Raw genomic sequence first — 26,940 nt, 5'->3', positions numbered from 1 at the left:
CTAATTCTCCATAGAATTTACATATAAATTGACTTAACACAGGGGGTAAGTCTGTTCCAAATAGAACACTTTTAGGATAGACACTTAGCATAATGCTTCCTATAATATTGAATTGAAAATTTTATCTAAGAAAGTTTTATTAAGGTTCATGCCATAGATCTCTTTTTGAAAAAGCCCTTTTCATCAGTGTTATCTCATCTATTTTGTGTTTAAAAAATTCTGTTTCAACTTCTTGCCATTTTCATGGTAATTATCACACCACAAATTAATAGAGATGTCAAGTATATTGTGTCCTTGGCTTTTCATAATCTTATTTCTTTGAACTTAGTGTCAATTGATTAGTGTCTTTTGACATTTTTACTTTTTTCTCAAGCTTTGCTCTTTAGTGTCCTAGCCCAATGTCAGTCTACACAGAATAAAATATAGCCTCTCTTTTTTTGTGCTTTCATCCCAAGGACTGACTTATAAATTTATAACTTAGGTTTTCACAGCTTATTGATCCAAGATGGTTAAAAAAAAAGGGGGGGGGCTCTATTTTTATAAACTTTTAGTTGACTTTTCTGAAGAGATAGTACATTATAGTTTGGAGTGTATTTCACACATGACTTGCTTTATAATAATTTGTATACTTTTTTATATTATCAGAAATGTTCCTGATTTCTCTCTTTTAATTGTTTGGAAATTCTGTAGATAGTCCCGTAGTGTCCTTAAAGGAATGTGTAAGCAAGGTGTTTGGGAAGGAAGCTGCTACTGTTTCCCTCTCTGTGTCTGTTTTTCCCCACCTGGTTCTGAAATTCAAAACATTTGAGAGTGAGTGGGAGAGAATCGTTATTCTTTGTTGTCTGAAACATCTGTCTCTTGTGACAGTTGTTTATCTAGCAAGTTTAGTGCCTGATTGTTGTCAGATTCGCTTCGGAACTACTTCTGTACTGTTGGATTCTACGCCAAAGTAAACTATCAAAGTTTGCTGTTGTTGTTGTTACTTAATGAGATTGGCTTTACTTTTGACTGTGTTAATGTCCCCATTTTGTGAACGTATATTGGAAATACTTCAATGTTAGTATTATAGAGTGGATGGGGAAGGGTATCTAGTGACCTACTATTTGAAGCATTTAGATTTTATATGAGAAAAGTGAGTAAGCTTATTAATACTGTTAGGTAATTACCGGGTGAGTTATATTAGATACGGTGTTATTAGCCCAGGCGTTAATTACTGACCCTTCAGGAGCTATGGGTACATAGGAGAGAGAAACAAGAAGAACTTAAATGCAGATTTCTTCCCTCTCGGCCTCATGGGCACTAATGGATCCCACTTTCACTGAGCAGGTATCCAAATGGAAACAGCGATACTAACAGACATCTGGTCTGTAAACCCTGATTGTCCTTCATGGACATCAGACAACTGGGATTTTTTATTTTGATGATGAACCTCAAGCTGTGTTGAGCAACAGACTTAGTAGAACTGGGCTTCATTCATTTTGTATGTGGATTAAAGAAATAATTAAGGGCATTTCATTTGCTCCACTCCAGTTGATTTATGTTGAAGGATTTATTTTTAAAGATTTTTATGAAATGGATATCATCTTGCTTTTGATATTTCATGCTGAGAGGGTTTTTTTTCTATTTTTGAAGAGAAAGGCTTTGTTCTCTACTTGTTGGTGGATGGAAATGAGGCTCGGCCGGCCTTTGTCTGGAGATGACTGTTGCTTTTACACCAGCGATTGCTCTGTTTCTATGGCAACAGCGGGACTCTGAGGTATAGAGGTTTAGCCCAACAATGCGCGCTGATAGCCGATCAGTTTCTTTCCATAGTCAACTCCTCAACATATAATTATGGTTTCAGTTCCCCTCTTAGGAATCCAAATACAATGCCATTAATTTCTCCCATAAGTGCCATAGTCTGCACATGGCATTTTCGTAGAAAAATTAGTATTATTTAGTATTAGTGTTACTTTAAAAGATAATGCGATAAATACAGAATCAATATGAACCTTGAGAGTTGTCTATTTTATACCAGATAAAAACACTTCCTTAAATTTGAATGTCAGGATTTTATTTCTCTTTCAATTTGCAACCAGTGTATGCCAATAGGCTCTCCTGTTTTCTGCTTTTACTGTCAAGATGCGACATTAAGTGTGGTGGTAATTGCAGTGCAAGGCTTTTGTTCTAGTTGAGGCTCTGAGTGTCTGAGGCTAGAGGTTTGTTCCTCTGAATCCTGGCAGGGATATGCCAGCCTTGTCCCCTGACGTGGCGTAACGATGGCGGTGATTAATCGGCCTGGAAAGGAAGACATTGGTCTGAAGGCCCATCGGCTGCTTTTCAGTATGTCATTGGAGTAGGGCTTTCTGATGAAGATCTAGAAATAAGCACGTGTTGGTAATGAAATACAATCCTAAAGGGATGTTAATATGCTGATTGATTCCAGTGCCCTGGCCAAGACCTAGGATGAATTATCGACCGCGGGGGTCCAGGGACACTCGAGGCGCCTGGGTCTGCAAACATCTTCTTTATATTTATGGGACTGCCCCTGCTTCCCTTGGACTTCTGAATGCTAGATAATCACGTTTTCTCCCTCGGTCTATGCCAAGTAGGCAGAAAGATGGTGTGGAAGTCTGTGGGTGGCTGTCATGGAGAAAAGCAAGCGATTCTGACCCCAAGTGGATGTGCAGAGCGAGACTAGGATCTGCTCCGTGTCACTTCTCCTCCGTTTATCTTCACTTTTGTTTTCCTTTTTCCCTTTGTCCCCGGAGGAAGTGGAAGGGGCCCAGCTCACAATGGCAGGAAGGGGCTGGCCCGGCCACACGGGATGTCTTGGGTGGGGACAGGTTCACCTTCGTTCCTCGGCGGTCTGCCTGGGGCATTCCTGGATAAAGCGCTGGCGACAGGGCCTGTGACAGGTCTTTGCCGGACAGACTGTTGTAATCAGCTGGTAGATAGCCTCTCACATGGCTCTTCGCCCTTTCCCTCCCCTGCCCTTTAGCTTTTCCCGAAGCTTCTGCTCCACAGAACCTCTTTCCGAAAGGCCTTTGCCCAGCATTCACACTTGGGGTACCGGAGAGCGAGCTGTGACTGACACGCGTGCTGCCCCCGGGAGGGGCTCCTGTCTCCACACCCCAGAAGGTGTGCAGGAGGCACATTCTTCCCCTTGGCCGGTGGTCTCACGGTCTGGGGGTCTCTTAAATCAATAAAAACTAGTGCAGGTTAATGGTAATGAACAAAATTAACTTAAAATTGTAAAGCAAGGAATGCAAGGTCGTCGCTGAGGTTTGGAGCCTGCGGGGTTGCTTAGGTTGTGGCGAGGCTTAAACAGGCCTGCTGTTGTACCCGGTTCCTCGGCCACGCCAGCGCGTGACACTGTCCTGAGCAGTCAACCCACGGATAAACACGCGAGTTATCTCTACAGGTGCAGTGTCATCGCAGGCGTTGTATTTTCTTTTTATATGAGCTTGTTTTTGTATTTGCCTTTTCTGTGCTTTCATTCTGCTTTGTCTTGTAAACATCAGCTGTGGTGTTTATGAAAACCCATAAAAACTAAAAGTGAAAGCATTTAAGGCACCGAAAGACCAGAAAACAATGAGAGAGACAAAATCCAACTTGAGTTTTTGAATTTGTGAAAATTTCATGTATTGATGGCAGGGCCAGGAATGAACAGGAGTACACGAAGCAAAAGATAGGGGGCTACAGGCAAAATCAGAGTGATCAAGATTGGAGCAGGAAAAAGAGTTCCTAAAACACACACACACACACACCCAGGAGCAAAGAGAAAGAAATTTTATATTTGGGAGAGTTCACCTCTAGGTACGTATCTAGATAAAAATCTAGATTTGTCAGTAATTATTTTTAATTATTATTATTATTTTTTTTACTTTCCTTGCCAATCATTCCCGTCTTCAGAAGGTACAGGAAGCAGCTGTCAGTGCTGGCGAGTGAGGGACCCTCCGTGGATGAAGTCACGGGAGAAATCGGGTTATTATGGGTGATGGCTTTTGGAGGAGCCATGCACAGAGTTTAGAAGCAATCCAGACAGGTAACCCCCGAGCGCCTACGGATATTGTGGCCGAGGAACTAGTAGAAAGAGAGGCAGTCAAGAGGCAGCAGGGCTGAGTGTGGAGTGAGGTCATAGCTTCGACTCGGCAAGGACGTCCAACCTTAGTCTTCAGGCACAGGACCCACGCAGGAAAATTCTGGAGGGGAAGGTTGTCCTCGCACAGATGCAGCATGTGTGTAATCCCGAAGAAAGCTCATTTAAAGTAATTCAATGTTATACGAAGAAAGTGTGAGATGAGGCTGGACAGCTAAGCAAATGCCCAATCAGAATGGACTTTAATTAGCCCTTTTAAGAAGCTTGCAATTCATCCTGAGGCATGGAAAACTTCTTAGAAAAGGCTTTTAACAGCCTAAGTGATATGTTCAAATTAGCATTTTGGAAACATAACTCTGGCTGCAGAAAGATGAGATTAAGGGCCATGAGATTAAAGGTCGACAGGACCCCGGGCCGCAGGGCTGTTGAAAGGACCCGAGCTTATCTTTCACAGTAACTGAAAGTCAAGGTAATGGGCAAAGGTGCCAACATAGTTATAACATTCTCCGTGCTATCCCTCTTTTAAAATGTCCCAACAGAATGTCACTCAGAAATAAGACTTAGCCATTTGCTGAGACTGCAATCCAATGAGACAATGTAAGATTTTTCTTAACTTTTAGTATATACATTTAATAACTTCTGGACATTAATTTTACACTGGAAGAAAAACTAAAAAGTATGAAATATAACAGAATGGAGCAGTTAGCAAGTAAGTTTAGCATTTACTCTAAGTGTGGTGGCCCACGGCCAAGCCTTCTATAAGTCCAATGACAAATTAAAAAATAGGATGTGGGAATGCAGATATGACCTACTTGGTAGGTGGTGGACCCTTGAGTGTTGTCCTGGTCCCTCTTAAAACCTAATAATAGTCTAAAAGTTGACCAACGCAGCCATGGGCTCCCCAGATGTGTCACTCTGTGCTGTTTGGGTCGCTGGCCATGGAATGGCCCATCGGGGGCACAGAGAGGCCCTGGGGATGAGGTGCCATTCCCCTGTGACCGTGAGCTCTGTCTTTCACGCCACGGACTCGCGGGGCTGTGTTCTCATCCCCCCCCGGCCGCAAGCCCTGCAGGCCTTTCTGTTTCATTCAGCTAAACACTCCAGGAAGGGATCTTGTGCCTTGTCTCACTTAACTCTATGATGTAAGGAAAACCGTCCCATTTTCTAGACCAGGCTTAGGAAGGTCGTGTGGTTCATCCAGATGCACATCACGGCTCATTCAAAAACTTTGGTTGGAAAGTCAAGATTTAAATCTAAGACTGTCGACACTACACACCCAGTTAGTAAACTACCTTCCAGTTAGCATTCTATTATCGAGGACTGGAATGGATATTTCTACACCCACCTTTCAAATGGTACCTTACTTTTTTATGCATTACATCTAGATGCTGTATTTACCTCTAATATTTATGTTCAGGATGATAAGTGGTGCTCATATATTTAAACTCAACTTTTCTAATAAGTGTAAAGTACAGTATACTGTACAGTAAAAAAATTAACAGGCACAACTGCTTTTATTGGGTCACAAATTAAGTAGGATAACTTTTTTCTTACTTTACCCGCGCTATATTTCCTTCATCGTCTTTGAGTTTAGTTGCTCTGTAGAACTGAATTTTTTAGTTTCTTTTCTCCCCTCTGTTTGTTCTGGCAACTCCTAAACCCCCAAGAAATGTAATAGCCTCTTGCATGCCCCCCAACAGGCTCCTTCTTTTCTTTCCTTTGCAATGGGTGGCACCTGAGACCCCCTCCCCAGTGTCTGTGTTCTGCCAGCGGCTTAACCTGGAAGACACGATCTCTCCGATCAGCCACGTAAAGCTGACAGGATCCTTCCTCTCCAGATGCTCTGTAGTCTTTCCCGCAGCACTCACAGCTGGAGAGTCTTTTTAGAACCACTTTTGATCATTTCATAACATTTCTTAGCTTCATCAGGTAAAAGCTTTTCCTGAGAAATACATTCATCACACTGAGCGCCATCAGGCTGTAATCAAATCGTCCTTCAAAATCAGATGCTAATTAACAAAGAAATTCCTCCACTTTCTAGGTAAACAGGAAGCGTGTTGTTTCATGGAAGTTCTGATGTGGTTGTGGTTTTAGTTTGGTTATAGGGCTTAATATAAAAATATTGCCCATTAACTAAACGCTGTAACCTTTAAATTCCGGAAAAAAATGTGGTAGCCCCTTGACTCTCCCGTTTTCTCCCAGTGGTAGGAGCCTGGGGGCCCGAAAGCCCTGGGGTGAAGCATCGCTCGGCACCCATGTTACAGGCCTGGCTTCATGGGTGCCTCCTGTGCCTGATGAGCCAGGTGCCCGCAACCCCGAGCGCCCAGCCGGCCCCTGTAATGACCAAGACACAGGGAACCCCCAGGACGCCTCAGCGCATCCTTGTTCCGTCGCTGAGGCCTTCCCGCGGCCACGTATTTGATTTTATGGGCACGATAGAAACGTCCTGGTTTCATGAAACGTCTATGAAAAAATCGAATGTGAAAAACACTCCTGCTGAGAAGGTCCATCGCCTGCAACGCGCTTGCTTTCTGACCCGTGGGCAGCGACTCTGCAGAAGCTCTTGGTTTCGACGGTGCGGCCGCCCCGTCGGTTTCTGCGCTTGGCAGGCGCTCGCTGTGCGTGGTGCAGGCAGTGTCCTTGGCCGGCTTGCGAGCGGCTTTCACGTACAGAGGAGTCACCTTCCTGTCGCCCCAGGAGCTTCAGCTCGCCACGGCATATGTAGCTCTCTCCTGCCAAAAAGGGGGCAGGTTCTGAAGCGCGGCTTTCCAAACGCTGTTTGCGTCGGAGCTGCTTTCCCCCTGCGAACTCCCTGCTCCTTTCAAAGAACGCGGGCGGCTCCGGGCGCCCGAGTGTGCCGGGTGCGAGTCTAAGTGGCCCTGCGAGCGCGCATTTCAAGAAACCGCGCTGGACTCATTTATTACGCAAAGAAAGAAAAGAGAGGATAGCGGTCCTTACCTCCTCCCGGACATTCTTCTCACGCCCTGCACAGCAGTGGTGGAAGGCCAGCTAGTTTGGCTCATTAACTGCTGAAAAGGGTCATGATTTTAGGGACAGGCTGGGAAGTGAAGGGAGAGTGGACACTGGTGGCCTAACATCCCACGGGAAGACCTGACGTGTCATTAGAACTGCATCTGTGGCGGGTAAATTAGACAAATCTAAATCTATTAAATTGATGCTCAAAGACAATCAAGTTGCAACTGAACTGGAAAAAACGAAAAATGTAGCTAGTGACCAAAACTCAGCTGATGAGTGTAAACTGAAATTGCTTTCACTGAAATCGCTTGTGCAATTTGGATTGACGTTCTTTCAGATGTACCTTCCCCGGATACAGACTTGTTTTACTAAGCACCGTGCGTCTAACAAAATGGGACCCGCTGCTCCTCAGAATCTGTTACCTTGGCGACCGTTTTAGCTTCTTCATCTGTAAAATTCAAGGCAGAAGGTCAATGGAAACACTATCCCATTTCTAACACGTTTTGAAGCATCTTAATTAAATGAGCTGTTTTGGAGACCACAGATTGCCATGGACTTATCCGATAGATGATCATTTTACTTAAAAGAGGAATATTTGCTTGTTGCTATATATATATAAAAAATCCCATGAGCTTACAGTGTGCTGTGGGAATGGGAGACTAAACAATGAGCAGTCAAATAAATATATAATAATATAATAATTCACTAGATTAAGTAATAAGGAAAAGTTAAGTTCATTTGAAAGGAAAGGCATTGGACACCCTGATCTTGACTGGGGGCCTGGGAAGGGGGCTGGAGAGCGTAACATGTGGCTAGAGGCTTGAACGATTAGGCAGTTGTTTAGGTGAACGGCATTTGGAAGGTTCTGGAACAGTGAGGTGCAGGGAGGATGCTGACAAAACCCAGTGCTGTTGGGCACAGTAGGGTCAGGGTTTTGTGCAGCAAGTCAGGTTCCAGGTAGTAGGGCCTGATCGATTGTATCGAGGACTGGGACTTTATTTTAGGGGTAACAGAAGGCCTCCAACAAGTTTAACCCAAGGGAGTGACATAATTTATTTAAATTCTTAAGAAAGTCCCTGCAGTCTTCTGGGTGGAGAATAAATGTGAGATGGTCAAGACAAGAGGGAACAGGCCAGGCCGTAAAGGGTGATGGTGGCTGGCTCTAGTGCAATACTGGTGGAAATAAAGAAAAGTGGGGGGTTCAGGCTGCTTTCCACAGGAACGCGCAGGACTTGAGGATGGAACTGACGTTGGCCATGAGAAGGCGCCTGCCGGCGACGGCTCCCAGGCTTTGGGCGGCAGTCGCCAGATGGGTGGAGTTGCCGCGTGTTGGAAATGGAGAAGGCCAGAGAGGGGCTGAGTACGGAGGAGGCCCATCGTCACACATGCTAAGTCCGGGATGTCTACGAGGTGTGCCGCTTGCTCTACGTGGTAGGTTCCTGGCTGTCAGTCTCGGTATTTTACATCCATAAAGTTCCACGAGTTTTGTGCTTCATGGAAGATACACATTTTAAGTGTAGTATGTGAAGGATAAGCTCTTTAATGGAAAAACATTTAGAGAGAAAAAATTTTCCCCAAGTAGTATATTCTTGTCTTCTTAATTTGTATTTGAGAAACATCACACGGCATGTGTATTTTCTATAAAAGCAAGCAAAATGAACTGCTGCAATAACACCCAGAGGTGGAAATACCCAGGTGTCCACAGACTGATGAATGGACAAATAAATGTGATATATCTGTGCAGTGGAGTACTATGCAGCCACGAAAAGGAATGCAGCACTGACACATGCAACATCGTGGGTGAACCTTGAAAAAATTATGCTAAGTGAAAGAAGCCAGACCAAAAAAAGGAGATACATTATATTATTATATTATGTGAAATACCAGAATGGGCAAATTTTTAGAGAGAAAGTAGATGAGTCATCGCGAGGTGCTGGGGCGGGGGTGGGGGTGAGGAGTGACATTTCTTGGGTGCACAGTTTCCTTAGTGCAAATGCTCTGGAACTAGACAGTGGTGCTGGTTGCAACATTGTGAATGTACTAAATAGATACAGTTGCGTACTTTAAAGTATTTAAAATGGCGAGTTGTATGTTTACATATTTTACCACAATAATGAAGGGATCAAATAAAATATGGACTAAAACCTCATTTCCCAAATCCCGTTCCACGGGCTGTGGGCAGGTGTTTGCTGGAGACCAAGTCTGATAGCACGACCCGTAGAACTTCAGTGTTGATTTTAGCCCATTAGAGTCAGTGGCAGCTGAGGATCTGTAAAACTGAAAACTTCCTGCAGAAGAAGCAAAAGAAACTCAAAGGTGGTTTTCTTTGGTTATACAGAAGGCTTCTTAGAAAAAACCTGCCTGTTTTCTGATAATAGAAGATCTGTTCCTTAAGAAATCGACATTATTACTTGGGGTTTATCATCGAGACCTGTAGAATGCTGTTTCGCACCGTGATGTAAATTGGATATAACTGGATAGTCGGGTTATCCCACATCATTGCCTTTTACCCCCTTGATAAACTACACTTAATGAGGCCACATTGCAAACGTTAGGAATTTGACGCATCATTAGATGGAAAGTGAAATTAATTTTCATTGGCCATTAAGTAAGTTACGCTCTATTTAAAACCTCAAAATTTTAGTAACATTGGTCAAAATAATATGATTATTAAAAATGGCACATCTTACAAAAATACTAGGTGGCGATCACAGGAAGGAGACTGACTTCGTATGAGTCAGCTGATGATCATCTGGAGGGAAAGGTGACTTCAAAACAAATACATTTTTGGAGGAAGAGACAGCTCTAAAATAAATTTCGAAAATATTGCAAAATGTGTTAAAGGCAATGGATTACTTATGAAAATTTTCTGACAGCATCTATTTTTTAACAGACTTATTGAGATAAAATTCACGTATCATGACGTTCACCCATTTAAAGTTTACAGCTCAGTGTCTTCAGAATCTCTACGGGCAGAGCAGTAGTCATGTCTGAAATCATCTCCGTGATCTAATTCCAGAGCCTTTTCTTTACCCCGGGAAAGAACACGCTCCCAGGAGCCACCGCCCATCCCCTGCCTTCCCCCAGTCCTGGGCAATCACCAGCCTGTCTGCTTCCCATCCCTGTAGACGGCACCCCGACTTTACAGGGGTGGTCCACTTTGTTTTCTAGTCCTGATGTTCTGGTATTTGAAGTAGGTCCCACCTGGAGGTTGTAAGGAAACAAGAGGGACTGAAGTTTATGTCTGGCCAGTTGCACGGATGATTAGCTCTCCTCTCTTTGTTTTCCCAGCTGGAATTGCTTCCCCACAATCCTTTGTTTTTAAATCTGGCGGCTTTTTGTAATATACATGCATAACATTTCATCAGCCCAGAAATGTATACTTAGATTTGAACATGTAAGTCCGGTATTACATTAGAGTCTGACTAATGTCCTACATTGATTTCAACCGGAGTTTAAATATTTTCCATGATAAATATGGCAATGATCAATAAAAGGAATAGCAAATTGGTACTAAACATAGTGAATTTACTACCACGGCTTCAATACTTAACATACAGTAAATGTTTCCGAGTGAGTGAGTGAGAGGTAAATGCATGCGCAAATAGAAATATGGCAAACTGAAGGTATCACTGTAACACACGCTGTTAATAGACGGCGTAGACGGTCATCTCTCTCGTAGTTCATGGCAATAAGCGGCATCTCTGCTCAGTGGAGACCTCAGCAGACTCTCTGAAATGCATCCCCGAGCCAGGTGAGTGTCGGGTGCTGAGGGGATTCTAAGCCCGTCGACAGCCACCTGCGCCCGAGCAACCCGCCATCTCTCTCGGAATTTAAAGCTTATTGTTGGGTGGGTAAGAAATTGTTGGTGTTATTTATCATGTTTGTAGGCCACACATGTTAGATTCGTTTAGATTTCATAAATATTATCTTTAATTTTCTGCTGGGAGGGAGACAGTCAGATGAGTTGTATTCCTTTAGAAGTTTTATCAGTACGGTTTTAATGATTACATTGTAAATTTCCAAGATATTTATTCCAAAGCTTGAAATCTGTTACCTGCTACTTAAGGATGGCAAAATAGGCGTAAACCATGGATAAAAGTGCTTAGCTTTTGTGGGTCAGTTTTCACCGGAAGTGTTGGCGGCAGGATCTTGTTCCTCAGTGGGAACAGTGCTCAGTTACGGCGACAGTGGCCGTGCCCCTTCGTTGCTGAGCCCGTGTTTATTGAGGTCCCACCGACGGCAGCAGCGGTGAAAGCCGGGCTCCGCCCTGGGGCGCAGGCTCGGGCGCTGCCTCCAAGGAAGCGGCTCTGCTTCTCCACCCAAGACCCCGCGGCAGTAATTTCGGGAGGGCTGAGGTTCCTGATCCGGGCTAAGGGGGTAGTGAGGATGGGACAGGTAGACGGAGCTGGTCGCTGTGGGGACAGGAGGTGTAAAGGGACAGAAGGGAAACGTCTCATGCTCCAAACTTGTGGTTTTGTGTTTCTAAATTGAGTGGTTTTGAGCCCCATCGGCTTTTACAAGGGAACGTAACAGTAATTTATTTTTGATTGTGTGGAGTTTAAGGTGCCTGTGGATATATTGGAGAAGAAAGTAGACAGTTCTGGTTCTTAGGAGACGACTGACACGACAGAGAGGAACTGGGGAGGTAGAAGCCGATAATTGACACAGTTGTGACAACAGTGACATCTGGAGGGAAAGGGGCAACACGGGGAGACGGCAGAACCAGCAATATTTCTAACGTGGGGCAGGTAAGGGAGCAGAAGTGGGGATAAGACATTGAGAGAATGGCCCTGCCCGGCGCGGCTCAGCGGTGGAGCATCGACCTGGGATCCAGAAGATCGGGGTTCGATCCCCGGTCAGGGCACAGGCCCGGGCTGTGGGCTCGGTCCCCAGCCGGGGGCGTGCAGGAGGCAGCCGATCCATGACTCTCATCATTGATGTTTCTCTCTCTCTCCCTCTCCCTTCCGCTCTCTGAAATCAATAAAGATGTATTTTTTAAAAATAAATAAATAAATAAAATTTATAAAAAAAGAAATTGAGAGAATGGAGGAGACCAGGGAAGAAATGGGTTGATGAAGAAGAGAGGCTTTCAGGAAAGCGAAGCCTGTGATGTCGCATGCTGGGGAAAACACCACATAAGGGAGCTGAGAAGCTTTGCCTCGAGCTGGAGCGTAGTGACTCGGTGGCTCCTTAGAGCCTTATCAATAGGACGACCAGGCGACCTCAAATGGTAGTCAGGTTGGAGGATTCGAGGCGGAGCGCCCCTGCCTCCGGCCTCCCTCCTCGCAGGTTGGCGGTGGGCTCGGAGCCTGCTCCTGAGCCGCCTCCCCTGTTTCCTCAGTGCCCTTGGAAACCCCACCCTTTCCGAGCCTTTTGGAAACACTTGATGAGATAAACTCTCCTGAAAACAAACACAGTCAAATCAATTACAGTAAAAATAAAAATAAAACAAAGGAAAACCTCCTCTAGCAGCTGCTTCTCTCTCTCTGCGCAGATATACACACGAAGCAGAATTCCTCCACCTCCAGAATGTTCCCAGGCCCCAGATACGTTGCTCCCGGGGCCTGTTAACTCCGTTGCTTTTGTCCGGAGGCACTCATGGGAAAAGGTCGCAGGGAAGCAGACAAAGGGGGATTGTCTTTGCTGCACAGGCTCCCAGTCACCCTTGCTGGTCTTCAGCACTGAGCTTCACACAGGAATCCTTTCAATGGTGGTGACTGAGAATAAGCTATTTAAATTCTACCCATGATTTGCATGTAATGCTGATTCTGTACCAATTTAAATAGATGTAAGGAATCCAAACATCTGTAGGGCAGCGTGCCTTACGACCCATCTCCCTATGCAATTGTTTGTATTATACAACTAGCGATGTTAGTAGGATTTCTGCCTTAAGTTAAATGTATTACACAGCAGAATTTGGTTTCAGCAGCCATTCTGTAATTTTTGACTGTTTGATTAGATCAGGGCATCCAACCATGTTTTATATGGTAACAAATTATTAACCTGTATTTCCTAACTCCCTAAGATTTTACTTTAACTGAAGAAAAATTGTGTTTTAGAAGCAGTCATTTCTATATGTTTATCTTAGCAAGCTATTGGTCAAATACGATTTACTATTTTTAAGCTGTTTTTGAAGTTTTTTGCTTTATGTTTTCTAGTTTTAGATAGTTCTCAGATTTAAGGGATAAAATCATCCGTAACAAAAAATTTTATTTTTATGAAAGAAATGTATGAATAACTTGATCATATATAAAAGTTCACTTTGTGTATAGAGCTGGATTGAGAGGTTGAAAGTCCTAAGAAGTCCTGGTGGCCGAACCCACTGGGAGGTGACTCAGGCTTCCAATGGTTCATCTAAGTATTTGTAAAATGTCCTTTTACTACCTGAAGATTTAAATGTTTAATATTATAGGGTTATTTACTTATAAAAATGTGGTTGATGAATGACATTAAGAAAAAGATTTCCTTATGTTTGCAAAAGAGCTCAGCCAGCTACCACCCTCTGCATTTCATATACGGCAGATTTCCCCAGTGAGTATCCTTAGCACCTCTCACTAATGCTTGAGCCTTGATAATTGTCAGTCCTCAAATTGGGAAATGCCCGAATGAAACTACAGGCCTTAGTGACGTGGAAGCTGAGAGAGAACATTTGTTTCCAGGGGTAGAGAGTGTTTTTGTGTGTTTGTAGAGAATATGGCAGATTTGTCAGCCGGCGACCCTTGAAGGAAATCTCTACCCATAGATATCTGATGAAATGCATCTAAATTATTATTATTTATAATTGAATAGGTATTGACTAAGTGACATGACAAGAAATTTTGGGAGAAGAAAGAGGTAAATGGAAACACAGATTTACCAGTTTTTAAAATCAGGCAAAGAACTTAGTGGGATTAGAAGTTGTGCTGCCAAATGAAAACACAGTGACAGAGCCTCTATCTGGCCCCCAGGCTGCAGCTGCGGCCCTGTGATGCCTCCCCTGACGCGGGCCTGGCAGCGAGCAGATCTGGTTAGACCCTGGCTCTCCCACTGCAACCCTTCTGCCGCAGGCAAACCCGTTCATATTTCCATGGTTATAAAATATAGATGATAACAGAAATTCTTATAAAATAATTGGCTTGTGAGATGGGAAATCTCTTCCAAATGCATTATGTTTCTCAGTGACAAGTTAATGTTAACCTTCAATTATATGAGGAATGTTATACAGGGGCTACAGTAAGCTCTCCTAATACCTGCCACTGCAAGACACTAAGTATCTGAGTTTGTTACAGAAGGGTAATATCGTCACATCAAATGAGTCTCTTTATTTGTATATGTTTTTAGAATACAGGATGGGATATTTCTTATCACTGTAATATAAATGTGTCAGTTACTAAAACTAATATAAATCCTCCAAAATCCCTTGCTACTTCAGACTTCATAGATAAACTTGATGAAAAATAAAGGGTATTACATACACACACACACACACACACACACACACACACACACGTGCAGAAGAACCTGTCCCCCGCTTTTAGAAGGTATGGACCCTGTATCATTTACACATTAAGTGTCTAACTCAAAATCAGGCAGTAAGCGCACATCAGTTGTACTGTGTCACTGAGTCTCTTTTTAAACAACTGTCTGTTGGACACATGGGTGCAGGTGCTCTCAGGGGCACAGCGTCGTGATCGGGGACCGTACATCCCGGCCTCTCAGGACGGTCTCTTTATGCAGAGCAATCTCAGTGACTGCTTAATGTTCGGCTTAGTTATTAAGAACATCTCCTCCTCTTTTATTCTCACAAGCATCCTGAATTGGAAAATAAATTTTGTTGTCACTTATATTTCATCCTATAAAAAAAATCTCTGAGGTGGCAGCTTTAGATGAGAAAAGTAACGGAGTTTCAGGAAGGGCAAGTAGCTGGTCTAAATCCCCACCCCTGGTACGAGGCTGGCCCAGCCTGTTAAGCCGGGCCTCTCAGCCTCCACTCCCACTCTGCCTAACGTTCCCTCTTTTCTTTGTTTCCTCCATTACTATTTGCCCCCCATACCTTCCCCCGCCTCCGGTCCCTTCCCTCCACCCTCTGCCCCCCACAGTCACCACACTGTTGTCTGTGTCCATGACTTCTTTCTCTTTTCTGCTCACCCCCTCTTCCCCATCAACCCCCCCCAACCAGAAATGCCTGCGGGCTCTCTGTCTAGGAGCCTGTCTCTATTTTGCTTGTTAGTTCAGTTTGTTCATTAAAGTCCACATATGAGTGAAACCATGTGGTACTTGACTTTCTCTGACTGGCTTATTTCACTTAGCGTAATACTCTCCAGGTCCATCCATGCTGTCTGAAAGCGTAAGATTGTCTTCCTCTTCACAGCTGCGTAGTATTCCACGGTGTGAATGTCCCACAGCTTTTTATCCACTCATCTGCTGATGGGCACTTGGGCTGATTCCAGATCTTGGCTATTGTAAATAACACTACAATGAACATAGGGGTGCATATATTCTTTGAAATTAGTTTTGGGGGTTTCTTCAGATAAATTCCCAGAAGTGGGATCACTGGGTCAAAAGGAAGCTCCATTTTTAATCTTTTGAGGAACCTCCATACTGTTTTCCACAGTGGCTGCCCCAGTCTGCATCCCCACCAGCAGTGTACCAGGGCTCCCCTTTCTCCACACCCTCGCCAGCACTTGTTGTTTGTGGATTTATTGATGGAGCCATGCTGACAGGTGTGAGGTGATATCTCATGTGGTTTTAATTTGCGTCTCTCTGATGACTAGTGACACTGAGCATCCTTTCATATGTCTCTTGGCATCTGTGTGTCCTCTTTGGAGAAGTGTCTACACTAATGCTTTGTCTAGTCCCGTTCAACATCCAGCATGATCTTCTATCATATCTGTAAATAAAACTAAGGCAATTTGCGATGCGTGCTTTACGATTTGCAAAGGTTATGGAAGAGTTTCAGAATCGAAGGCTGCACCTTCTGCTCCAGCCTCACCCCAGCCCCCGCTATGACTGTCCTACAAATGTGCCTGTTGAGTCTCACTCTGTATCTCCCTAGGTTCATAGGCAGACCTGTGCCATGAGTAAATGAAGTCTCAGTTCCTTTTTCTCAGGGTTCCTATTTTTGTTTCTCATCGTTAGGAAGGGCAGGTAAACATTTGATTTTATTAACTATAGTACAGTGACAAGCTTACAGTGACAGTCTTTCATTTGCATGGCATTCATTGGTTAAGACTTCTGTTCTCACTTCAGTAACTAAGAGAGATTAATCTCATGGTAATGATTTTTTATTTGACCAAGAACCTTATAATTACTTCTGTTTACTGAAATACCTGCCATATTGATTAGATTAGTAGCTGAAGTAACTGGGAAATGAAGTCTTTACGTACCGACTCTGTTGCTAAATTTGTTAAAATCTGTAAACAATGTTCTAGTCTTAATCTCCAGGAGTCTGGTAAGAGTTCTGGTGACAGTGTGGAAATCCAGGATGGGCCCAATGGCAGTGCATCCCCATCTTTGTGGTTGTGTAATACATGGTGCAGTGTTTAATTTGAGGTCATTATTTCTTTATGGCTCTGGATTTGATTTTGATTTTTTGAATTTTAATTTATATGTGACCAGAAATCTATATTGAATGTAGATTCTATTGGTAAACATAACTGTATTAATTCCAAATGCACATGAATGTAGGATATTGGATATAAACTCTGCATCTTTTAAGCAACTTTTTTTCTTATTGAATTATAGGTTTTTACTTGGCAATTATAAGCATAGGCTTTTACGTGTATAAAAGATAATATTCATTTAACAAATGCTAAATGAGCACCAACTATGTATGAGTGGGAGTGATGATAATGTTGGGATAAGAGGTAGACGGTCCCAGCAGACAGGGAGTTTACTTTCATTAAACGTTTGTCTGGGATCAAACATGAATGGAGCCTTTGTCCCTCCAGGAGATTTGCTTCCCTGTCATGAGATGGTCAAGGTCATGTTTGTAGCCTGTTTCTCCTGGATTTTCCTCCTTCAGTTCTGGTGTGAAACCCTTCAGGTCTTGTGGTTCCTTAAGTGAAAGGAAAATGATCGTAGCTTTGTGGTCCCTGTGTAACCAAACAGCAGCCAGCATAGTTCTCATTCAGAGCCTCATCATGAGAGTAAACCACTGGAGTCACTGTAAATCTCTTCTCCCAGAATATCATCTACACCGATAGGAGTTTTTAAAAAATATTGCTGTGTCAACAGTCGAGAGAAAATTTTACATTATGCATAATATAATTTTATAAATTATTGCATGGAATTTGGTCACATGGGTGAACTAAAAGAAAATAATAAAAATTATCATACCATTGGAATGCATTTCTCACTTCCATTAATTAAAAACCATTTAAATGTCTTTCACTCCAGTTATTTTTCCCTTTCTTCCAAGTTTAGTCTTAATATGAACGTTGTCAGAGGGTTGGGAAAAACTCCTTTCCATCGTCTGAATGTGATCATATCTACCTGTTGAAGCGGCATCAAGCGTCAACCGTTCCCATCGTCAGCACAAAACTCTGTCCTCCCTGTTTTCATTCCAAACAATGTCCGTATTTAGTCAGCAGTGTCTTTAAGGATTATCCGGCCTAGGACTTTCCCGTGATCTGAGAAGAACATTGAGCTAATGAGTTTACACAGCAGCTCTAAGGATAATAGAGTCAACCATATACCCCACACAACCCCCAAAGGCCTTTTTTAAAATACAATTTTGCTGTTTTAAAATTATAAAAAACTAGGCACGTTTAAGTAACTTGTACTTATTGGGAAATAGAACTCTGGCGCGGCCCTGCTCTTAGTTCTGTGGGGCCTCCCGTGATTCCCTCCCAGTGCCAGCTGGCCGCAGACGCAGGCCCGCCTCGCCACGCTGTGGAGCACGCTCCCGGGTTGCCTGTGGCCCGTTAGGCTCCGGCTTCGGTTCTGCTCTCACGACTCCAGTGTGTGGTTTTCAATATAGTTGAGTTGACACCGCGCTGAAACTGGAGGAAGAGGTTTGGGTGGGTGGCCGACCTGGCTCACCCCACCTGCATATGGGTAACAAACCTCAAAAAGAGCAGCAAATAGTGGGGAGCCCTGGAGAGAGCCCCTGCTGCCGTGCCCAGGGCCGGACTCTGCAGGATCCTACCTCCTGGCCTTTGACCTCGGAAGCTCCTGGGCAAGCGCGCGCCCCACTTGGCGGGACACTGCCCGAGTGGCACCCGCCCCGGAGGCCGCGGGCCTTGGCGGTGCCGGGTCCCCGCGGCCACCCTTCCTCTGTCCCGCAGCAGCTCCCGCTGTGGCCTCACAGCCGCCGGAGTAACTGGCAGGGGCTGGAAATGAGCTTTGTGCGTATTCATAAAATTCAGGGGGTTAGGAATGTGGGAGAAAGAGATTTATGCGAATTACGGGTTTTCACGCGAGGGCTGAGCTCGCGTAAGGTGCTCCCTGTGGCGACAGAACACGGGACAGCTACAGGCATGTTCCATCCGCACGTGTCCCCGGCGCCTTTGTCATCTCCTCCCTCTAAACCTTTGTTTGTCAGTTGCCACATCCAGGAGTCGTGTGGGATATGGTCAAAAGAAGCAAAGGACGTTAAGTATCTGGGGAGGGGACAAAGTCGTCAGGAGTGAAAATCTCTATGATAAAAAAAGTGTTTCTGTTTGGTTTCTGTTTGGTGCTCAGGGCGCCCATTCAGACTGTAATAGAAGCAACAAGGCGCCAGGCTCATGCTTGGCCCAGAGTCAACATCTCCTCTGCGGTATTTAAAAAGGGTTATTAGTGACTTTGAACTAAGGCTTCCCTGACCTTTAGGGAGCCGAGTGTGTGACAGTCGCTCCTCTAATGAGAGGAGAGACAAGAAAAGAAAAACATTATTCTGTGGGTTTAAAAATATATTTAGCTTTTTAAAGCCTCTGGTGCTTGAGAAAAAGGTCGTGCCTGAAGAAATGCCATTTCCCCTTCGAAATCCTGCCATTCTGCCTGTTTCCAAATATGCTGTGGCCGCTCGGCTGCTCCTGCCGGTACTCCAGAGAGCAATTCGTTTGTGAATCATTGTAAAAAAATTACCTGTTAGAGACCCATTTTGAAACTCCTGCTCATGTTCATGGTAAAACAGCCTAATGTAATTATCAGGGGACAGTTTGTTCTCTATTCTGTAGGTATTTTGAAATAACATTTGGCTATAAGAAACATACTTTAAAATAGTCTTATCATGTTAATGTTTCAGGCTGTGGCTTTAAATTTTGCCTCATGCCAAACTTTTGTACATTGTAGTAACTATGCAATAGAAATGTTTAGTATCCACCTTTCCGGGGGAAAAAAAAAGATTCTTAAATTTAGAATAAGTGTGTAAATTCCAGAACATCAGACTGTGTTAGAAACGTGTCATTAGGTGTAAGGGTATTGTTGTATCTACGAATGTCAACATGAATTTTTGTGAACTAAATTAAAGTAAGAAATTTTCTATGAGTAATTCATGCTATCATTTAAGAAAATTTGTACTTTTTATTTTTGAATTTTTCCTTCACAAGTTTAGTTTTGTAATTAGGAATTGTTTTGTAGTTATTTTAGCCACTGGCTTTTAAAATATTTTTATTTTCAAGAATTTCTTCAAATTCCTAGATTACATTTTAAATACACTTCAATCCTATTTAAATTATATGCATTTGGTCATGTATTTAGAAAGTGCTCACGGATGGTTCCATCTTTGCTTTTTTCCACTGGAGTTTTGATGAGCACTATGATCAACACATTTTTTATTATCATATATTTTAAACATTGACCAATATATATTTTTTTATTTTTTGACCAATTTAGTGTTAATAATGTATTTTTTCAAGATTAGCTTTAAAAATGTATTTATATTTTTATTACTTTAAAGTAACACTATAATAAATTATAGATCAAGATACTGTTTGTTCATGAGTTAAATTATGTGCAAAGCATTCATAAAGAATTCAGATCTTCCCCTTAAAAGCCTCATATATCCATTTAATAAGAATAAGCTTACATTGGATATAAACACTATTTTTTTTTTTAAATCCACAGAATATCTGGCATAAGCAAACAGCAAAGCTTACGTATCCTGGATACCCCATTATTGGAGCAATACTTAACAAATGATTTTCAAAATCATAAAAAAATGTATGGAACACCAGTAAATAACTTGAGATAAATAAATTTAAGAAAAAATATTGTCCTCTTTTCTTACATTCCTTTGCTTAAGAGGCCATAGGTTTTTACTCCTGTTGTCAGTGTCGTCGGCTTTTTCTGTTTGGAGTTCAGTAGCCCTGAAGTGCTCAGGATCCCCTGTGGACTCTTTCTTGCTGTTTTTGGTGGAGAAGAATGTGTTTTGCTTTTGTTTGGTGGAGAATCCTATTGCTACCCCTCAGCATGGTGTAATTATCAAAGCAGAATTTTAGAGGCAAATACATCGAGCCCAAGTCCAAGCATTGCCAGGGACTTGGACGGAAGGTATTGCGTGATGGGTGTTCTAACCCCAGTGTTTGCTCCTGAAAGGTTAAGATCAGACACTGCACGAAGGCTTTTGGGTGATCTCCGTAGCAAACCGGTACAAACGCGGTTTCAGTCACCCAGGAAGAAATATAAGCTGATTTTTATGGGGAAAAAGTATGGGACAAAAAAAGGAAAACCAATGTAGTAAGTAATATCCATTTTCCAAGTTTCTATGTCTCGCTCCCAAAGTAGGGAATGAGCAAAACCCAGAAATGTTTGTCCTCATAGCTTCTGCATTTTAGTGAGGAGAGTCAGTAAACAAATCAACATGTAAGATAAATCATGTCAGACCTGGCGAGCGCCGTGGAGGAAGACAAAGCCATCCTGGGGTGGGTAGAGAGGTCAGCTTTAAACTGGACGATTCTGTGGTAGATTAAAGACGGCTGCAAACTCTTTACCACCCCTCCCAGTCACGGTCCGAGTCGATTTCCCAGTCCCCCCGAATCCGCGCGGCCTGTGAGCACTTTGACAGAGACTGTGATGAGACGGTGCTCTGCCCTTCCTGGGCTCAGCCTTTCAGACCGTCGGAAACTTGCTTTCTCCTCCTCGAGGCCCTGCTCGGACAGAAGCCGCTGTGCCTCAGCGCAGTGAGGCTGCCTGAGTGGCCCCTGGGGGGGCCCCCGAAGTGAGACGCAATGAGCCCAAGTGAAAACTGTCCCTCTGAGTCCAGCAAAGCCATGAAGGGTGAGAAACCATAATATGCTGTCGTCTCAAGCTAACGTATTCTGGGGATGGCCTGCTAGGCAGCAGTGGGTAACCCACCCACCCACCCAACCAACCACATCTTGAACAAATCTGAGAGTTGTGAGGAGACAGGCCCAGCCAGGATCTATGTAAACTGGCTCATTTATTACAGGAGAAGATGAAGGGTTTACCTGGACGTCTGGCACCATCTGCACAACCCTCGCAGGGGTCTGGACTCCGCAGCCCACTGCTCCCCTTCCCTCCTTCCAGGGGTTCTGCTCGCTCACTAGAACCCTGTCGTCCCGGCTGCTCTCCCCCTCTGGGCTTGTTTATCACAGTCAGAGAGTATGGTTCCCATCACTGTTGAAGCAATTAACTTTCCAGCCTCAAGGAAATCAGTTTAATTAATCCAAACATTCTTGCTAAGTCATGTTGACCAGTACAGGATGTTCCATAATTAGTGATATATTTTTTTAAAACCATCTTAATTGTAAATATTACCATTCTAAAATTTTTCATAGTAAAAATATTTTAAAAAGACAAGCATCACTATTTTTCTGGAAAATTCACCCACTTTTCAGTATCAACGCTCAGTAATCATTTGAGAAATCACCTGTATGCAATTAACCCTCCCTCGTGGGGTTGGAGATCACGCAGATCAACACATTCCAAGTCTTGGCCTGTTCCTGATGCATTGGAGCTGTTCCAAAAATTCTCACTGCTGCCATTTAGTTATAAGCTGCATATTTTGTTCAATAACTTGTTCAAAACTCTTCGAGTAGATCCCTGTATTACACGTATTTCTAGTTTATCCGCTCGTTTCCAAGCACGTTGGCATCAATTGCGCGCAATACTGCCTGGTTTCCACGGGCTCCTACCTCTGCGCGTCAGAGTCAACCAAGCTCTCCGCAGAAGCAGACGTTTCCAATGGAGGGGATCTGGAATCTCTATTTTTGACAAAAATCCCTGATGATTTTGGTACTCAGCCACAAAATCAGCCGGCCGGGCATGGCTCAGCGGTTGAGCATTGACCTAGGATCCAGGCGATCCCGGTTCGATTCCCGGTCAGGGCACAGGCCCGGGTTGCGGGCTGCAGCCGATCAGTGACTCTCTCATCATTGATGTTTCTGTCACTTTCTCTCCCTCTCCTTTCCTCTCTCTGAAATCAATAAAGACATAAAAAAAAAAAAGAAGAAATTCTGCATATTCATTTCCTTTTTCAAGAATTTTTTAAATCAGGAAATAACTTAAGCACAGTATTACAGCAGTGACTAAAATATCGAACATTAAAAGCTGTCATTTGAGGTTGTTAACTTGCTAATGCTACTTTGTCCCTAGTCATTCCAATGTTTACCTTAACTCTGTGCTTTGTTTAGGCCAGGAATAGATTTAAATAAAATGTTATAATATTGGGGCATTATTTGAGCTATATTCTAGAATGCTTTAAAAATGTAGGCAACAATGTCATCAATTAAATGCCTGTAAATATTGAACTTAGCAAACAGACTTAAGGAGAAAGAGAAACTTTGATTAGTTCCATAACCATTAACAAATTAGATCAGTAGTTAAAATTCTTTCCATGAAGGACACAAGTGACCTGAAATATTTTACTGGCTGGTTCCACCAAGTATTTGCTGTGCAGCTAAACCTTATGCAGACAACCCCGGGTCATAGGAAAAGAGACCTGCTTTACATGACTAGTATAAACTTGATCTAAAACAAGAAAACAAGAATTAGCTGTCGGTTACATTCATTAACATAGATGTCCCTGTCACACCCGTTCTGTTTATAACCTCAGTCTATGTTAGTTTGTTTCAATCTGTAGGGTGTCCCCCCAAAATATATACACACTTTAACAACTAATAGCTGCAGATTATATTACATTTTGAAAATGAAATGTATTTTAATAAGCACTGCCTTTATAGTGTATATACATTTTGGGGGGACACCCTGTACTTTACCACCACTGGCTTCTTAGATGTTCCTCAAACACTGAGCACACGCTGGGCTTAGGACATTGGCGTTGACTTTTCCTGTGAAACCCTCTTCTCCCAGACGGCATCTTAGATAACAATCTCTTGTGTGGCTCCTTTACCTCCTTCATGCCTTTTTGAAAATATCATCTTAGTTATTCCTTCCCTGAAAAACAAGGACACCGAAGCCATTAGTCCAATACTCCCTCCCCCTCTCCCCTGTTCTGGTTTTCTTCTCTGCACTTCTCGTATCTCACATATATTGCTTCTGCATCTTGTTTACTATCTGTCTCCCACCACTAGGATGAAAGTAGAGGGGTTTATTTTAGTTCCTGGCACGCGGTGAGGGCTCAGTAACTATTTGTGGGATGAATTGATAAATGCAAAAGTATTGAACAGAATTTTAGCATGACAAATTCAGCCTATAGGGTGCACTAAAAAATACAGTATGACTCAGTTGGATTTTTCTCAAGAATTCAAGATTAGTTTAATTTAGGAAAACATCATTAACATGGCAGAGAAAAATGAAAAACATAAAATTATTTCAGCAGTTGGGAGGGGGAAAGCATTTTATGGGAATTCAAAGTTAAAGAGACCTTACCTTCTTTAACCAATATACCAACAGCAGACATTACACTTAATGGTAAAACATGGAAAGTGGTCTCTTAGTGTGTGTGTTTAATATCAGGAACAGGAAAAGGTGCCTTTTATCATTACTACTACTCTCCTCACTGCATTTTACCCAACGAAGTCAAAAGAAAGGTAAATAAGAAGGTACAAACAGTGAAAATAGATAAAGCTCAAAATGTTCACAGATGGTATGATTATCAACATAACACTCTCAAAATAATTCGCAAAATGAAGATATTTCAGAGGATCCCAAAGAGAATTTTTCAAAACTTCTAGATGCAAAAGCACTATAAAAATACCAGTCAGAATCCCAATGAGTGAAATGGTGGAACCTGACAAACTGTTTCTAAAATGTATATGGTGATGTAAAGGGGCCACGGATAGCGTGACACACACATGGAAGATGAACACGCTGGGGAGTGTCCTCCACGACAAACCAAGAGCCACTGTAAGGCAGTGCGGTGTGGCCCGGGGGAGGCCCGCAGGCCGGTGGAGCAGAAATGCAGACCCAGCCTCTCCGATGCTTGGCAATGACAGGGCGCTATTGTTGGTCGGTAGAGAAGAATCAGCTCATTGGCGAAACGCGCTTGGAAAGTCTGTCAATGAGTAAACGGTCGGCCTCTTGTCAAGCTCCTTTGTCAGCCTCCTTTCCATGGTCCATCTTCTCAGCTGTCGGTCTCCCGTGCCGTATTGTTGGTTTAGATTCCTTTCCTGTTATTTATTTTGGAGCCCTCTGTGGAGTGAACCAAGGCAAAGGCTTGTGTTTACTTCACAATGTTTAAATGGAAGTAAATTAACCATATAGCTCATCTTTTTTAAAAATCAACTATCTCAAGAGTTTTTATTTCCTTTGATGTTTTTGTGTTAGGATAAGTCAACCTATAACCCACAAAACATTGGGCCAATGCTGATGTTTCAGACTGTGTTGCAAGTCTCCTAATCCCTTTAATTCAGTGTTAATTCATTTGAGAAAATGCAGCCGGGAGCTGGAGCTGAGATATGCTTCCTGGTGTATTACAGGTAGCGTCTCCTCCCATCTGAATTCTGTGTTCGATATTTGAACCATCTATTTGAGAATGAGTGGGCCAGATTCTCATTATATCTGGTCCTCAAAATGATTCTGGTGCAAAGTACTCTTTCTTGTCTTTATGATTCCTGAAAAAAGATGTTTTCTCCAGTGCCCACACTCCACTTGCTATGCTTGCAGTGGTATCAATTTAATAGATTTGTTTCCCATCCGAGGTGCAAGTGAAAATGTGGGGATGGGTGGCAGCAGAATCCGCAGCCTTGAAGCACGTCCTGGGCCAGGAGCATGGTTGCCGTGGCGACGCACTGGCCCAGGCTATTTCCCGCTGTGGGTGGGAAGGAGCTGCCTCCCCGCCAGCAGCCACGTGGGACCCTGGCGCTGGGGAGAGTGCTGAAGGGAGGCGCTGCTCCCAGATGGAGCTCTGAGAGGCTGTTCAACCCAACAGGCGACTCAGCCCCGCAGAAGAGCAGGGTAGTTAGGATGCAGCCCAGCACAAGGGCAAAACGTGCAAGATGAGATGCTCAAAGCTCCTTACTGTCAAAGTTTTGCAGAGGATCAGGACTTGAATGGAAAGATTCTAGCCTGACCTGGAAGGAATGGCTGTCTAGAGGCATGTGCATTAGTCAATAGGGGTAATATAATTCTGAGCAATTTAAACGGCAGTACTTAAATAGAGAGTAAAAGAAGTATGTCCATTTAATTTGGAGATCTTAAACTCATTCAGAAATGCCTATTAACTCAGGGTTGCCAATTTGGGTTTACTCGGTATTGCAATTTATCTCATGTTTTTCTAAATTTAGAAGTCACTACTCAATTAAGGCTATAATTAGTGGCTATGACGCTAATAGCACCCGATACCCAGGGAATATATAGTCTAGGTAACTAGGCTTAACTTGCATGGAGGCAGGTATGGGTCCATCTAAACCACAATCGAGGAAATGAGAAATGAGTAGAAACTGACTGAATTAGAAATGGAATGAATCGGACGTCCTCTGTGCCATTTTGGTGTTCACCTGAGAGTTACCACTTCATTTGCTCCTGAGCCCAACTCCTTCTGGCTTTATCTTCACTCTGTTATGTGCTTTAGGTCTAGGACCCAGCGAAGGTAATTCCTATCTATGAATTTGCAGTTTGCACTCTTTTCTTCATTCTGAAGGGTTTTGCTGGACATGCCGTTCTGGTCCTGCAGTAGGAATCTCGGTGCCTGCAGCAGGCATCTCATAAACCGACAGCAGATGCTCAAGAATAACAGGGGAGAAGAATCACAAAGGAGTGGGGTTCGAGACCACGGGGCTGTTTGGGGCCCTTGCCAAAATTAGGAATAACTCTTCCTTGAGTCGGTACTAATTTTATTTCTTTTCTTTTCATTTTTCCATGATCAGTAAGATGTCAGTTTTACAACATGGAGAGACTGAGAATAGTCCAAAGATTTTTCTGCTCCCCTGTTCATCTCCACCCACAACTGTGTTCAATGGCATTCAGATACTACACACACTGGTCTCGTCCATCTGCCGGAGATATTTCCTCCCATCATACGAAGTGTCAAGCTGTTCTAACCTTTCCTAGTCCCTCACATGGTGTGTGTGTGTGTGTGTGTGTGTGTGTGTGTGTGTGTGTGTGTGTGTGTCGGGGGAGGAGTGTTCAGGAAACGATTTTGCATGTACAAGCAAGAGCTATGGAGGCAGGGAGGTGCTCCCCCTTCCTTGTTTTACCTCCTCTGGGGTAGATGCGCTGAGCTGTAATTCTCTTAATGACCAGTATTGAAGTAGCAGACTAGCCCACCCTCTGAGTAGGAAGTTACCCCTCATGGGAGCTTTGCAATCATTGCAGGTGTCATATGTTGCTACAAACATAGATGCATCCAGATAAACTGCACACAGATCTCCCTATGACTTACGTACAATAAATAACAGTGCATTTTCCAATCCCCTTTATCTGTTTCTGAAGAAAGGAAAAGTCAGTTATGTGGAGAGTTTTTGAGGGGCTTTAGCATTACAGAAAGAGACTTGATTGACAGGTCCCGAAAGGAGAGAAGTAGGAAGGAATCTTTGGAATCCGATGTTTCTGGG

At 43.3% G+C, this 26,940-nt stretch overlaps 1 protein-coding gene across 7 annotated transcripts in view; it reads left to right on the top strand.

Moving 5' to 3' along the window:
• GPM6A (glycoprotein M6A) overlaps positions 1 to 26,940 on the top strand; it is a 161,061-nt gene that overhangs the window by 109,737 nt on the left and 24,384 nt on the right. The window contains exon 2 of one of the 7 annotated variants that reach the window (XM_081125048.1): positions 8,263 to 8,488. The exons of 5 other annotated variants lie outside the window; for them this stretch is intronic. In XM_081125048.1, coding sequence (XP_080981174.1) covers positions 8,296 to 8,488 — 193 coding nt within the window. In that variant the 5' untranslated portion in view covers positions 8,263 to 8,295. Of the gene's footprint in view, positions 1 to 8,262; positions 8,489 to 26,259; positions 26,449 to 26,940 lie in introns of those variants that run through there. One more of the 7 variants, XM_081125049.1, reaches the window with a different exon arrangement.

The sequence above is a fragment of the Miniopterus schreibersii genome (assembly GCF_964146895.1).
Source record: "Miniopterus schreibersii genome assembly, chromosome: 2".
Classification (NCBI taxonomy): Eukaryota; Metazoa; Chordata; class Mammalia; order Chiroptera; family Miniopteridae; genus Miniopterus; species Miniopterus schreibersii.
Note: the sequence above shows the minus strand (reverse complement) of the source record. Positions and strands in the feature narration are given on the sequence as shown.